Here is a 16,063-nt window from a genome sequence, read left to right as displayed (position 1 = left end):
CAGACTTTTGTAACCCCTCTCCCCAGCTTGGAGGATATGGGGTGCTGCACAGACATAGTCCGCTGCAAGGTGAGGGCACCCAGGTTGTGTCTGGGAACCTCTCATGGAACCCAGAGTTTGTGTGGCAGATGGATGAGGCCTCTTTTTTTAAAGACTATTATACAAATGTTATTGTGTGTTCTTCATTTACTGCAGACTCACAGACTATTCTAGACTTGGCCTGCTCTCTGGTAATTGCATCTACATTAAAGCAGACACCCCCACAGGGCTCTTCCTTGCCTTGTCCTTGCTGGCTCAGAGCTGGGCAGTGATACATGAGTTCTGCTAGACCAGGGATGTGCGAAGTGTGCCCAGTAGCTGGCAAAGGTTAGGAGAAGAAGGCAGAGTTGTGTCCTATTTAAAGCCAGTTCTGTTCTGCTTTATTGCTCTTGGGCCGCTTGTTTGCTAACTATGTGGAGTGCTACTAGTCCCTTCTAATCCATGCATCAATCGACCCACTATTCAGAGCTACATGCGACGTCTCAGCCATATCAATTATTGTGGGAGTGGGAGAGTGGGGTCTGGGAGAGCCGCTCATTACTGCAGTGGAAAGTTGAGAATTGAATATGGTTCATTGCAGCTCTGTGGTGCCATGGAGTGGAGGAGGGGTAGGACTTTGCTGTAACAGTTCCAAGGGTAAGCTATATTTAGGCTGCTGGACAGAGATTGTGTCATTCTCTCTAGCTTCCTAGCACACACAGCCTTCAGAGCCTACTTCCATTACAGCATCCTGACATAGACAATAATACAAATATAATATTTTGCACTCATAAAACACCTTTCATCGGATGATTGCAAAGGCAGGTAAGTTTTATTGTCCTCATTTTGCAGATGGAGAAAGTAAGGGACAGAGAGCTCTTGTGACTTGCCCACTGTCACAGAGCACGTTGGTGGCAAACTCTGGACTGGAGCCTGAAAGTATTAATTCCCAGCCCCCCCTGCTCTAACCAGTGGGCATTGCTGCCTTGTAGAATGGACTGCTGACTGCAGTGCAGCGGTGTGATCCTGCAGCAGATTGCCATTCATTGTGTTGAAATACTGCATCGTGTATCGAGCCTGGCATTCTCCACAGCTTTGGAGTCTGAATGTAGATACACCCAAATTCCCCATCAGAATTCAGATGCCAGAAGGTTATTATGCATTTTCCTGCAAAAATAAACATGGGACCCTCCTTAGGCCTGCACCAAAACTGCTGAAGCTGGCACAAGCCAGTTTAAAGGAGTGCTTCCGAGTATAAGACTTTGGGAGAAGCAAGTGAATAGTTGATTTAATGTCTTATTTTCACCTGTTTCAAGGAGACCAGCTAGTAATATAACTGAATTCTTTCCGCCAAGTGATATCATCATAAATCTCTGCCTCTTCATGCCCCCATCTGCTCACGCTTTCGGATAGTAACCAAACAGTACCTTGGGTGAGTGCTGCCATCCTTCACTCATTCATGTTGGATGTGTGGCCAGAGACGTCACAACAGGGTTTTTTCAAAAGCAGTGACTCTCCCCTGTGATTAGATAACCCGGGGCTTGTCAACTGCAAGGTGTAGCATCCTTCACAGTCATGGGAGCCCCTAAAGGGAGGACTGTAAAGAGAGATAAGATCAGCTGTTTAGTTCCATAGCCTGTACGGTGATCACACTTCTCATGAAATGCCTTGTCCCTCCCTCCATCCCCTGGTAACCTTTGTTGTTTGTGTGGTGTCAGTCTCTCAGCTCTGGAAAGCTGGTGTTGAATGCCAGTGACTGAGCTTTGGGAATGTGCTGAAAAGTTGGGGAGCTTTTCTGTGTCTAGTGTTGGGGACTCAGCCCTGGGAAATATATGTACGGAAAGGTCATTGTGCATGTGTGTATGCACAGTGCTATAGAATTGCACTGAAAAGTTAGGTGAGCTTGTGTGGCTAATGCCAAGCTCTGGGGATGCTCTGCATGACCTTGTGAGCCTACAATACAGTTATTTTCTCATCCTGAAAATGGTTGCATGATTTAGTCTCATTTGCTGTGGGTGTTTGAGATGTCATATGTCTGAATCTTTGATCTTGCCTTCCTCTCCTATTAATGGTCCATCAGGTTTTGGTACTTTTTCCTTCTGCCTGATGGAGTCTGCCCTCTGACCAGTCGGGTGCATGTCCTCTGCATGCCTCCAACCTCTGTTCGCTCCATTTATCTCCTTACTTGAGGGTGTGCCAGACTCTTATTCTGAGCCATCTGTCTGTCAAAGTGGAAGGGGATGTTTGCACTGTGGAGGCAAGAGGACACAATACTGCCCCATAGAAGAGCCCTGATGTTCCGTGGATGTATTTTACAGCAGTGGCGTCTCCCCAATGCTAGCAGAAGCAGGACACATGTTTGCAGTATTATTAGCTAGAACTATTCATATAGCATAGTGATTCAAGAGTGTCCATGAGGAAAAAATCCATTTCTCCTCCTGCCCACCTCCCCAGCTAAAACATAGAATGGGGAATAAACTGTGATGTTAGTGATGGACTCTGCCATGGACAGGTGGGTACATGTTCAGGTTCATCAGGCAGTCATCAGAAAGGCTGGCAATTTGGTTACTGACTGTGGAATCCCACCCTCCCTCCCTAGGCTGACCTGACCTTGGAGAGTGGATGGAATGAATGCAGATAGGCTGAGCTGCCGCTAAGCATTAGAGGGATTTTGCATTCCAGTAGCAGCACGTCACTATCACTGTGGCAAGCCACGCCATATTTGGGCATCTCCTTTCTCCAAGGTGCTGACTTGGAGACAGAAGGAGGAATTGATTTCAGAGAAATCTTCCTAAAGACAAATCTTAGGGGGTATTTTTTCCTTAAATGCAACCGTGTCAGACCAAGCACTTGATGAGACCCCTCCGAATATCAACAGTTATCTTGTGAGATGAAGGACATTGGGCCTTTGTGGAAGGGATCAGGGTGAACCAGCTTCTTCACAGTAGTACAATAGCTGCATTTTTGTGAAATTGCTGTAGGATAAAACTGCATAGTGCAGATTTCTATTTTCATGAATTGCTTCCTTCTTAGTGGTGGTGATGGGAAGATGATGTCTACGAGTTATCACCACCAATCAATGTGTGTCACTGAAGCTTGGCTCTTAGGAGAGTTCTATGAGAATTGCAGTACCACATGTATACTTACACACAAACTGTGTGTGTGTGTGTGTGTGTGTGTGTGTGTGTGTGTGTGTGTGTGTGTGTGTGTGTGTATCTCTCTCTTGTGGAATGTCATTGATTCCACTGCAGCCTGCTAATATATCTCCCCCCACCCCAGCTATGAAATAGATACTTCCTGAGATCACAAGTGTGGAAGTGGATCTATCAGGTGGCTTCTGATTCTGCAGAAAAGAATAAACACTTTGAAAGAATCAGAAAGGGACTGTCCCAGAGGCACATGTACCCTTTCTTCCAATGTGAGAAAGGCTGAGAGTTTCACTGGTTTCTCTCTGGGAGACATGACCTCATCACTAAGGCTTGAGAACTACAGCTCCCAAAGTGCCATGCAGAAAGCTCTACCTGCCTGTCAGGAGGAGAAGTTCTGTGCTTAATGGTTGGTGGAGGAACATACTCAGCAAGTTAAGGGGCACTAAGAAATAAAGCTACGTGGGGAGAAGTTCCTGGGGGATTGTCTGGTTATTAGGGGATTGATGCTCTGGCACAGCATTGCAGTGTGTTTTGATTGTGAAGATGATGGCTGCAGGGTAACCAGTTACAGTATTTGGGGGGGGGGGGGCGGGGAGGAAGTCTAGCTAGATTCCATCCATCTTTTGGATGGTTGGCTAATCCTGCCCTGGTGGACTTTTGAAAACTGGTCTTGCACCTATATATATTGCCTGGTTTTGCCTGTACACTGCTTGCCTTAGGCTATCTCTTTACGGCAGAGTTAACTAGAGTTATCTACACTCATCACAAACACTCACTGTGGGTTAATTAACTCCTCGTCAGTTAGCCTATCTGGAGTGAGAGCAGTCACACTGCGATATAACTATCGAGCAACACAGAGTGATTGTATTAGCAGCACAGGGTGAATGTATTAGCTGTTGATGAGTTGTGCTAACTTGAGCTGCAGCTTGTACTCCCAAGGGGCCAACCAACTCTATTTAAAAGCACCATCACATTTGAGTTCAGGTTTGTGTGTGTGGTCAGGCTACTATAAGGTGGGTGCATAACTGGCTGGATAACCGTACTCAGAGAGTTGTTGTTAATGGTTCCCAATCCTGCTGGAAAGGCGTAACGAGTGGGGTACCGCAGGGGTCTGTTTTGGGACCGGCTCTGTTCAATATCTTCATCAACGACTTAGATATTGGCATAGAAAGTACGCTTATTAAGTTTGCGGATGATACCAAACTGGGAGGGATTGCAACTGCTTTGGAGGACAGGGTCATAATTCAAAATGATCTGGACAAATTGGAGAAATGGTCTGAATTAAACAGGATGAAGTTTAACAAAGACAAATGCAAAGTGCTCCACTTAGGAAGGAAAAATCAGTTTCACACATACAGAATGGGAAGAGACTGTCTAGGAAGGAGTACGGCAGAAAGGGATCTAGGGGTTATAGTGGACCACAAGCTAAATATGAGTCAACAGTGTGATGCTTTTCCCAAAAAAACAAACATGATCCTGGGATGTATTAACAGGTGTGTGATGAGCAAGACACGAGAAGTCATTCTTCCACTCTACTCTGCTCTGGTTAGGCCTCAGCTGGAGTATTGTGTCCAGTTCTGGGCGCCGCATTTTAAAAAAGATGTGGAGAAATTGGAAAGGGTCCAGAGAAGAGCAACAAGAATGATTAAAGGTCTAGAGAACATGACCTATGAAGGAAGGCTGAAAGAATTGGGTTTGTTTAGTTTGGAAAAGAGAAGACTGAGAGGGGACATGATAGCAGTTTTCAGGTATCTAAAAGGGTGTCATAAGGAGGAGGGAGAAAACTTGTTCACCTTAGCCTCTAAGGATAGAACCAGAAGCAATGGGTTTAAACTGCAGCAAGGGAGGTCTAGGTTGGACATTAGGAAAAAGTTCCTAACTGTCAGGGTGGTTAAACACTGGAATAAATTGCCTAGGGAGGTTGTGGAATCTCCATCTCTGGAGATATTTAAGAGTAGGTTCGATAAATGTCTATCAGGGATGGTCTAGACAGTATTTGGTCCTGCCATGCGGGCAGGGGACTGGACTCGATGACCTCTCGAGGTCCCTTCCAGTCCTAGAATCTATGAAATCTATGAAATCTATGAAATCAAGTTGGGGGCAACACTCGATTTATAACTGCAGTTAAATCTGTATTGAAGACAAGCCCTCAGAGTCGCCATGTTTTGGATAGGTCGAGGATGAAGAGAGAGGATGGTTTTGTGATTAAGACACTGGACTAGGTCTCCAGAAATCTGTGGTCAGTTCCTGGGTCTGCCATAGACTTCATGTGTAACACTGGGCAAATCACTTGCTCTTTCTGTGTCTCACTTCACCTGCTGTAAAATGCTAGTACTTCCTTTCTCCCACTGTCTTCTCTGTTTAGACTGTAATCTCTGTGGGCCCTGACTCTCTCCTACTTTGTGTATGTACAATGCCTAGCACAATGGGGCCCATCCAAGGCCCACTGAAGTCAGTTGGAGTTGGGATGATGGGTTAGACCTTCTGTTGTTTGAGAGGCCTGGCATGAGCATATAGGACTGTGAGCCAGGAACCTCCTGCATTCTGTGCCAGGTTCTGCAAGTGCCTACCTCTGTCCGATCGGGCATGCCACTTAATCCTCTGCCTCAGTTTCCCTATTAGTGAAATAGGGATAGTATTATTTACCAACTTTTATAGGGGAGGGGATGGTGAGGCTGAATTAATGTTTTCTAAAGTGCAGTATAAATGCTAAGTGCTATTATTATAGCTTCTGCTTGTTTGCTCGTTGGTGCATGAAAGGGAGGGTCAGAAGGAGTGGGAAATGGGTAAGAGGGGACAATGTGTGTAATGATTTCTAATGTAACCTTCTAACCTTTGCTTCTATTTCTCTTTTCTCTTCCAGGTGGAGCGGGAAATAGCCATCCTGAAGTTGATAGAACACCCCCACGTTTTAAAGCTGCATGACGTTTATGAAAATAAAAAATATTTGTAGGTATTATTGACTTTTGCCAGGGAGTCAGAAGGGAAATGGAAGGGAAGGAGTTTGGGGGGAGAAATGTTTGGAGACAGCATAACAGTGCAGAGACTAGAATAGGATATGAGGTCACTCTAAACTTTGCTGCCCATGTGGCCTGCTATCAGCACTTGATTGAGGAGGGAATGGTTTTCATTTACTTGGTTTCCTCATTCCCCCTTTTCTTCTGTTTTTCCCCCTTTCGAATCTTAAAAAAAAATTAAATTATAAACAAGCCTTTTTCTATAATATTTAGCTGATATAGAGGGGTAAAATCCAGGTTTGTAGACTCCAAATTAGACCCACCTCAAAACTGTTATAATCTGGTGGATAAAATCCTCCAGGTTCTAAATATTTTAAATTAAACCCTCACCAAGAAATTTAATTTGAAAAATGTCCAGACAATAATAGCTATTGTTTTTGTAGGGCCTACTTGTCTACACCCATCAGTGACATTGGTCCACAGACCAAATTATTTTGGCTTGACAAGGTACCAGATAGTTTGAAATTGTTGTCAAACAAACAAGACACATTAATCTTGGCTCAAGTTAAGAAAAAAAAAATCAATGTTTTCCAAATGGAAAAGGGTAAATCCAGAAGGGAGTTAAATGTGATTTCCAGGTTTTTAACAGGGTATTGCAAGCAAGGGGAGAGTGTTTAAAACTATTTTTGAAAATCACGTTCCAGCAGTGACCCCCCTTAATGTCACAGCAGTATAAGGGTGTAATCACTGAACCAAGGAATGTGTGTTGAATGGATGTAATAATCCCATATCGACCATACGACCAAGCTTGTTACTGGAGCAATGAATTCCTATTCCAAGAAGTGAGGCCTCGGCGTTCAAGGGTTAGTTTAATAGACCTGGCAGTAATTTCTTTTGGATTCCGAATCCTCCTCTGGGACAGAGCCTGCCCAGGGTGGTGAACAATGGCCACCAGATGGCTTGTCACAGGTGCTGGGTGGAGCTGGTTCCCATGTATCTTCAGCTACATGCTGTGGGCCAGATCCTCCGCTGGTATAAGGGGGCATGACTCCACTGAAGTCCAGTTTGCACCAGCTGAGGATGTAGCTCCAAGTGTCCTGTCAAGCCAGCCTTCTTTGCAAGGGAGGGGCGGTAAAGGGAGTGTGGGATGACAGACAGGAATAGAATTTCTATAGCCAATGCATTTTGATTTAATTGAGGAAAAAGAGATACTGGTGTTAAGCAGGGACCTAATCTTGCTCCTGTTGAAGTCAATGGGAAGACTCCTAGTTTATTTCAGTGAGGGCTGGGATCAGACTTCAGGCTTCCTATTGGCTGAGTGAAAGAGTCTTTCATGTGTGAACCCTTTTTTTCTTATATCTACAACCTGTCCATTGAGGGGCTGCGTGCGTTTGGGTGATCGATACAATGTACAAACGTCTGGAAAACAAAGGCCAAGCTGAACAGTTCAGGGTGGAGTTGGGATTAAAAGATCATTATTTTTGCGGCATTGACAGTCAAGCATCTCTTTTCTCTTAGTTACAGATGCCTTCAACAAATGGTCTCTGCACATGTGTGCAGATAACTGCTGAAGTAGGTTGCGTTGTTACCCCCTCCTGGACAATGGGATTCTTTTACGGCATGGAGGATGGTGCTGTTTAATGGTTACAGCATGGAATTCATGCTCTACTGCAAGTAGTGTCCTTGTGGGTGCTCTACTGTAGTGTGCTTGCGTCCTTGCACTGCTGATCTGAGAACTTCCATAGCTGTGTTCCGTTAGCTGCCATGAGGCTAGCCAGTGAGTGCAGGCTAACCCTCCTCAGTTCCTTCTCAACTGCCCCTGGCTAGAGACGGAGCTATTCGCAGTCCGTTACAACCATTACTCTCGCTTTACATTTCTGTAGCCAGTTAGTCTCCTAGTACATAGTTGTAATTGTAGTTTTCTGCTTCTTTCTTATTTTGCTCCCAGAAAAAATACTTTTAAAAAAGAGACTTTATTTTTTGCCGCTTTTTCTCATTGGGGACCCTTCCCCCAAAAGGATATGCCCAGTTCATTAGGCTTCAAGAAGTGCCTCTCCAGCAAAGATGTGATCCATGTCACAGACAAGCACTCCCAGTGTATTAGCTGCCTCAGGGAAGGCCACATTCCACAAAAGTGTGGTCTCTGCCAGCAACTCAGGCCCTGGTCTCGTAAGGACAGGGAGCTGAGATAGAAGATCATCTTCATGAAGGCAGCCCTCTGACCCTTTCCGGACCTGCACCTGGCAGACATGAGTCTTCCCCACAGCCCTCAACATCCAAAGGCTGTGGATTGAAGAAAGCAGCCACTGAGCCCTCTCAGAAGTCCCCACGGTGAGCCCCGCGCTAGCCATAAATGATCTCCGGCATGCTTGGTGTCCTCGGGACCATTGGCACCAAGCCCAGTACCCAAGGCTTATGAAGATCTACACCGGCAGGTGCCAGTGATGCACCCACGTATCCCATGGGCACAGGTATCAAGTCAGTGGCACCAAGGGACAAGGACAGGAGTAAGCACTCCTCTAAGAAGATGTTACTGGAATGCAATACTCCATTGCTACCATCATCAATGCCCCATGCAGCACCAGAGAGATCGGTGTGAGCTAGATCTCTGTCCTTCCCAGAACCGCCAGTGGCACTAAAGGATCTCCGTGTAGCCGACATACCGGAGTCCCCTCTTCTCAGTACCAAGACCTCTGCACTGAGTCTTCATCTGGCACAGGAGTCTTCCCCGCTGCCCTGCCATGCTCCGCCACTCTTGCAGACTTGGACAGCAAACCAGAGGAGGCAGTATTGCAATACTCCTCCAAGGCTCCCTATGGTTCCCAATACCAGCAGAGTCCCTAAGCATATCCCCAGATGGCCCCACCACCACCATCTTGGTACGGTCAACCCTGGGCACCACTGCTGGGCTCTATGCCACCACCACTCCAGTGGCCATACTGGGACCCTTGGGCTGCATATTGCCTCCATGTCTCTCGAGCATCTAGCCCCACTCGAGAACTCTCGAGACGCACCCCCTCAGCTGCAGCGTCCAGAGTTTCTGAACCTGCAGAAGAAATCGTGCTAAAACCAGAGGGCAGCACTGAGGAAGAGGTGACCATAGCCTCCTCCTCACTAGATGAGGCCTTTATGCCTCCACTGCCTTCTCTTGCTGATGATTTTCGTGTCTTCCAGGACCCAGTGAAGAGAGTGGCAGACACTCTTCAGATACCGCTAGAAGAAGCCAAGGGCATCCACCACAAACTTCTTGATATAGTCCATTCATCCTTGTCCTCAAAAATTGCCCTCACTATTAATGAGGCTCTCCTGGACCCCACAAAAACCATATGGCACACCCCAGGATCGGTGGCATCTACCTGCAAGCAGGTGGACAAAAAATATTAGATCCCATCAAGGGAGACAGAATTCCTCTTCTCCCACCTTCCACCCAATTCCATCATGGGGGATTGTAACAGTGTTGGGACTCACCACCCAGCCCCCCTTGCTGGTCGTCCTCGGGAATTAGCTCAGTCCAGCAGAGCACCCCCTCCTGGTGGTGTCCCGTCTGTTGTCTCGCGCTCGGTTGGCGTGTGGACCTGCGTTGCTCCCAACTTGCGGCGTCCTCTTTGAGCCACTGCCCTCCGGCAGTGCCCCTTAGTCCATCCTCGCCCCCTTCGGGGGGGGTGGTGGTCAATCAGCTGTCTCTCTGTGCCCCGGCCAATGTGGCCAACTGCACCCCCAAAGTCACACCCCTCTTGGCAGGGGGTTGGTGCAGCCCAAGACGACCACTCCCGTCGGCCGGGTGTAAGGCAAGGGGGAAGAGGAGGACCCAGGCCCGCCCACTACTCTGGGTCCCAACCCAGGGACCCTCTTGTGGCAGGCATCCTGCCCTCCTTCTCTCCCTCTGTCTGTCCACGTCCCTGGGCCGCTTCCCCTTTGGCCCCTCACACCGGCTAGGCCCTTCCCCTCAAGGCCTGCAGCCTGGCAGACACCGAGCTGGAGCTACCTTCTGCTCCCCCGAGCCTGCCCAGCGCTGTCCCAGGTGCTAGTCTCCCACCTCTGGAGACAGACCTTCCCCTGTCGAAGGCCTGGGACAGACTGCCTCACCTCTCCCTGAGCAACCTTTTTGTAGGGCTGAGCCTGGCCCTGATTGGCTGTCTCCAATCTGGACCCCGATTGGCTTCCAATAAGCCCTTGTCTAATTGGCTGCCTGTCTGTGGAGGCGCACTGGCCTGCTGCAGCTCACTCTCTCAGGGAGTGGGGCAGCCGCCCCACTACAGGGATGCTGTTAACTCTCATGGCCATCAACATCAGATGAGGTCTACTCCCTACGATAGGGACTGGAAGGGTTTGGATCTTTTTGGCCTCGGCTACGCTACAGTTTTGAATTGCCAATTACCAAGCCCTATCAGTGAAATACAACTACAGAAACTATTAAAAACTGAACAATTTTATTGAACAGCTGCCTGAGTCACACCCTGACCAATTTAAAGCCATTATTCAAGAGGGACAGTTAGTGACCAAGATAGCACTACAATCTGCCGTCAATGCAGCCAAGACAGCAGCCAGGTCCATCTCCACAGCGGTGGGTATATCTGTCAGGTTGCCCGAAAGAGATGCAGTTGACGTTGAAGACCTTCCCTTTGAAGTCACTAAGCTCTTCACGGAGAAGATGGACGCCTCTCTTCACACACTAAAGGATTCTAGAGCCACTCTCTGCTCACTGGGCATCTACGTGCCAGCACAAAAGAGAAAATATAGTCCGCAGCCTCACCACAAACCACGCACCTCCCAAGACCCGAGTCAGTGCTACTACGAGCCACAGAGGAAGAAAACTAAGTTTCCGAGGCATAAACCATCTGGCCCACAATCTTCTACATCCTAGCTATCCACTTCCAAGCACCAATTTTGATATGTTGATCAAAGCATCAATAGACCACTCCTACAGCTGACCACCACTATCCGCTGATTTGGCTACCATCTGGCAACATTCTGCAGCACCTGGGAACATATAACATCAGACCGATGGGGCTTACAGATCTATCCATTTTACCTCCCTACTCCCTCTACAACACCTTTCCCTGTCCCTCACGAGATCCTTCTCATGAGAGTTTACTATCACAAGAGGTAGGTTGTCTCCTCCAATTAGGAGCCATAGAACCAGTTGCTCAACATCTATGAGGCAAAGGGTTCTACTCTCGCTATTTCCTAATACCCAAGAGGAAGGAGATTGAAGAGCTATACAAGACCTTACAGCACTCAACAAGTTTGTCAAGCCTCAAAAATTCAAAATGATCACTCTGCCATGATCATTCCAGCATTGGAACAGGGAGACTGGTTTTCAGCCCTCGACCTTCAGGATGCCTACTTCCATATCTCAATCTCACAGATGATTTCTCAAATTTATCTAGGACAAGACCACTACCAGTACAGAGTACTCCCTTTTGGGCTAAAATCCATCCTGATGTATTCTCCGAGGTTCTCTCAGCAGTGGCCACACACTTGCGCTCCCAAGGGATCATGTTTTACCCCCTATCGGGAGGATTGCCTCTTCAGAGCCCAGCCTCTCCATGAGGCTCACTGAATCACCAGATCTGCAATAGATTTGTTCCCAGAACTGGGCCTATAGATCAACACCCAGAAAACAACCCTCATTCCAGTGCATCATCTGGAATTCAAAGGCGCCGACCTCCACCCATTACAGGCCGGAGCTCTCTTACCTCAACACAGATTCCCCTCCTTGGCCATACTCAATGAGACCGTTCAAAACCACCCGCAAATATCAGCCAGACACTGCCTCCAACTCTTGGGTCATATGGCAGCAGACACAATGGTAATACCACATGAAGGGCTTCACATGCCATGCCTCCAGATGTGGTTCATCTCAGTTTACAGACCAGAATCACACTAGACAAACCCCGTCACTACCCACTAGGATCAAAAACTCCTTAGACTGGTGGAAGGACTCAGCCAATGTTTTCAAAGGGATCCTCTTCTCGCAAACCCCCACCCCCCAATCGTTGCTTCTCACCACTGATGCATTGCTCATAGGATGGGATGCGCATCTAAACAGCCTCATGATACAAGGCAGATGGTCATCCATGGAGATATTCTTTCACATCAACCTCCTCGAGCTCAGGGCAGTCAGAAATGCCTGTGCTCATTTCCTTCTGCTGATCAAAGGATTACACAGGTGAGTGCTAACAGGCAACATAGCATGTATGTACATCTCTACCCCGATATAATGCTGTCCAAAAAATCTTACCGTGTTATAGGTGAAACCGCGTTATATTGAACTTGCTTTGATCCGCTGGAGTGCGCCGCCCCACACCCCCAGAGCACTGCTTTACCGCGTTATATCTGAATTCATGTTATATCGGGTCGCGTTATATCGGGGTAGAGGTGTATTACATAAATCAACCAGGGAGATCCAAGTTGCCCTCCCTCTGTGCAGAAATGATGAGACTATGGAACTGGTGTATCTCTCACGACATTGGACTGTCCGCAGCTTACCTCCTGGGCACACAAAACTCCATAATGGACAGGCTCAGTGACAAATTCCCACATGACCATGAGTGGGAGATAAACCTAGCAATACTTCACGACCTGTTCAGGCAGTGGGGGACACCAATCACAGTTTGCCACTGAACTGAACAGGAAATGTTCACACCACTACTACGGAGCAGGGGTAGGACAACATTCCCTGGGCGATGCTTTCCACCTCCCCTGGGACAGGGGCATCCTCTATGCCTTTCCTCCCTTTCCCCTACTGTCAAAAGTCCTATTGAAAATAAAAAGAAAAGGAGCACATGTCATACTGATCACTCCCATTTGGCTGAGACAGACCTGGTACCCTTACCTGTCACAGGTCGCGATATGCCTGCCGATCTCTCTCCAATCCACTCTGTATCTCCTCTTGAAGAACAGAGGATGCACCCTACAACCAAACCTCGGGATTCTTTGCCTCAAGGCGTGCCTGTTTCATGATTCCAACACCTAGAGAACTCCTACTTGAGGGATGTACAAGAGATATAACTACACAGTAGAAAGTCCTCGACACGCTGAACTTACCTGCAAAAATGGTTCTGGTTCCAGATTTGGTATACTTCCCAACAAATTTCCCCAACATGCATGGCTTTTCCACAGATCTCAGGCTATGTACTGACCCTAAAAAGATCGTGACTATCTCTCAACTCTCTGAATCCACCTGGTGGCCACAGCAGCCTTCCACCAGCCAGTAGAGGGATACTCAGTGCTGTCATACCCAACCACTAAAAGATTCCTCCAGGGTATAGTAAATCTTTTCCCACAACCCTGATACCCTACCCCATGTGGGACCTAAACCTTGCATTGAAAGGACTGACTAGGCCTTCGAACCCATGGCCACCTGTTCGCTTACATATCTCTCTATGAAAACGGCCTTCCTGATAGCAATCACCTCGGCTAAGAGAATAGGAAAATAGCCGCTCTGACGGCACATCCCCTCTACATGGTATTCTTTCAGGACAAGGTTACACTCAGGCCACATCCAAAATTCATCCCTAAGGAAACCTCCCTGTTTCACATGAACCAATTGATTCACCTTCCAACCTTCTACCCAAGCCTCACCGAGACAACAGGGAGGCTATATTACACACACTAGATGTCAGGAGAGCCCTAGCCTTCTACCTGGACAGGATGAAGGTTTTCAGGAAGTCCCCTAGGCTTTTCCTCCCCCTTGCAGAAAGATCCAAGGACTCAGCAATATCAGCCCAGAGACTCTCCAAGTGGGTCTCGAACTGCATTGGACAGTGTTACCAAGTTCACAATAGGACCCCTCCAGCTACTATTCATACACACTCCACAAGGTCGATCTCCTCATCCCTCGCCTTCTTCAAGAATGTCCCTATCTCAGAAATCTGTAGAGCGGTGACATGGGCAACAGTCCACACCTTCGCAGAACATTATGCTATCACTGGGGACTCCACCTCTGATACCATCTTCAGCTCCACAGTGCTGTCATCTGTAACTGACCCAACTCCAAAGTCCCAGCCCTCCAGTGGTGGGTACTGCTCGGAAGCCACCTACAGTGGAGCACCCATAGGGACACTACTCGAAGAAGAAGAAGAAGTTGCTCACCTTGTGCAGTAACGATGTCTCTTCGACATGTGTCCCTATGGGTGCATCACAATCCATCCTCCTCCTCTCTACTTCTGAGCTCTTGCCAATGACTGTGGTAGAGAAGGAACTGAGGGGGGGTTAGCCCACCCGCGGTGGCTGGCCTCGTGATGGGGCATGAGGAGAGACAGCACATGTGTGGGTTTAACAGACACAGGTAGCAAAGTTCTCTGATCAGCAATGCAGGGACACAAGCACACCTACAGTGGAGCACTCATAGTGACACACATCTTGAAGAATCATTGTGACTGCACCAGGCAAGTAACTTTGCCAAAATTTTCAAAAATAACTTTTGGTGCCCAATTTAAGACACATTAAAAGGAGATGATTTTCAGAAATTGTGAACACTTGCCCTCTAAAAACCAGGCCCCTTTAAGGTGACTCAATTTAGACACCCAAAAATGGAAGCACCCCAAATCTCTAAGCCAGGTTTGAACATCTTGGCCATGAATCCTGGATTCTAATCCTGACTTTGCGACTGACTCACTGTGTAACCTCGAATAAGTCACTTGCCACTCCCTGTGCTTCAGTTCCCCAGTCTCTAAAATGGGACTAATAATGCCTGCTTCAGAGATGTGTTGAGTCCTTCCAGCGAAACACACTCACTGTGGAAATGCAAGGGATTGTTATTAATCTTATTAGTCATATAATTTTAAAGAAATGGCATAATTCTGTGCCAGATCTGACTATTCAGAATTAGAACTGGGCATGGCCTTGGGTTGAATTGAGCAGAGGGAGAGAGTGTCCGTGGCGGGTACAAGTGTGTGTGGGGAGGGTGCGTGTATGCACTTATTATAGGTGGGAACTGGGGTGCCGATGTGACTTGCACTTTATTTGCACAAATAATAAAGCACTGTGACCCCCACCATCAGCAACAAATTGCTCTCTGGTTGCCGCAGCGCCTTTCCATCAAACCTGACATCTTGACAGCGGTGGCGGTGGCACGGTTTCTTAGGCAGCTTATGAATTATGGTTGATATTTCAGATGCCAGAGACTAATCGCAGCGCGGCGCTGGGGAGTATTTCCTCGATAAATGTTAATTTCACAAATCATGTTTGACTTTTGGTTTATGATTTAATTTGTGACAAGGGGCTTTGGTTGAGTAGATTCCTAATGCAGCTATGAATCAAATCCTTTTTCCACAGTTTGTTTAGCGCTGAAAATGAGTTTAAAAAGAATAATAAAAATTCGGCAGCATAGCTGTGTTAGCGTAGCAGTCATATCTACTCTGGTTCGGTTTTTTTAATTGGGATATTTAGAGAGACAAAGCTGGTTATAAGGCTTAAGGCTTTCAGTTCCTTTCCAGCACGTTGATTTGTCTTATTTAACCGTATGACTGCAGAATATCGTGCCAGGTACCTAGGGCAAAATCACAGCTCCACTGTGTCTTGCTGTGTACAGCGCCCTCTATAAAAACACTACAGTAGTGGGCACTGTTGCCAGTTGTTTTTAGTAGTATTGTTTCTTATTTGTTTTACAGGAGCATCAAAAGCCCTCAGCAGAGATCAGGGTGTATTGTGCTAGATGCTGTACAAACACATAATTAGAGACAGTCCCTGCCCTGAACAGTTTATAATCTAAATAGACAAAACAGACAAAGGGTAGGAGCAAGAGAAGATTATTATCCCCATTTTTCAGATGGGGAATTGAGGCACAGTGGCCTTGTCTAGACTCGATCCAGTGTTGTTTAATATAGTTATTAACTATCTAGAATGGCGGATGAGCAGTGAGGTAGCAAAATTTGGAGATGGCTCAGTTATTTAGGCTAGTTGAGTCCATTTTGAGTCCAGAAAAGACTGAGG

The 16,063-nt window shown here is 47.2% G+C and overlaps 1 protein-coding gene across 6 annotated transcripts in view; it reads left to right on the top strand.

The window, feature by feature from the left end:
- Positions 1-16,063, top strand: part of BRSK2 (BR serine/threonine kinase 2) — a 457,676-nt gene that overhangs the window by 302,478 nt on the left and 139,135 nt on the right. For all 6 annotated transcript variants that reach the window (XM_034770318.1, XM_034770317.1, XM_034770316.1 and 3 more), the window contains exon 3: positions 6,031-6,116. In XM_034770318.1, the coding sequence (XP_034626209.1) occupies positions 6,031-6,116 (86 nt within the window). The remainder of the gene's footprint in view (positions 1-6,030; positions 6,117-16,063) is intronic.

This window comes from Trachemys scripta, chromosome 4 (assembly GCF_013100865.1).
Source record: "Trachemys scripta elegans isolate TJP31775 chromosome 4, CAS_Tse_1.0, whole genome shotgun sequence".
NCBI lineage: Eukaryota > Metazoa > Chordata > Testudines > Emydidae > Trachemys > Trachemys scripta.
This window is presented reverse-complemented; position numbering and strand designations above follow the sequence as displayed.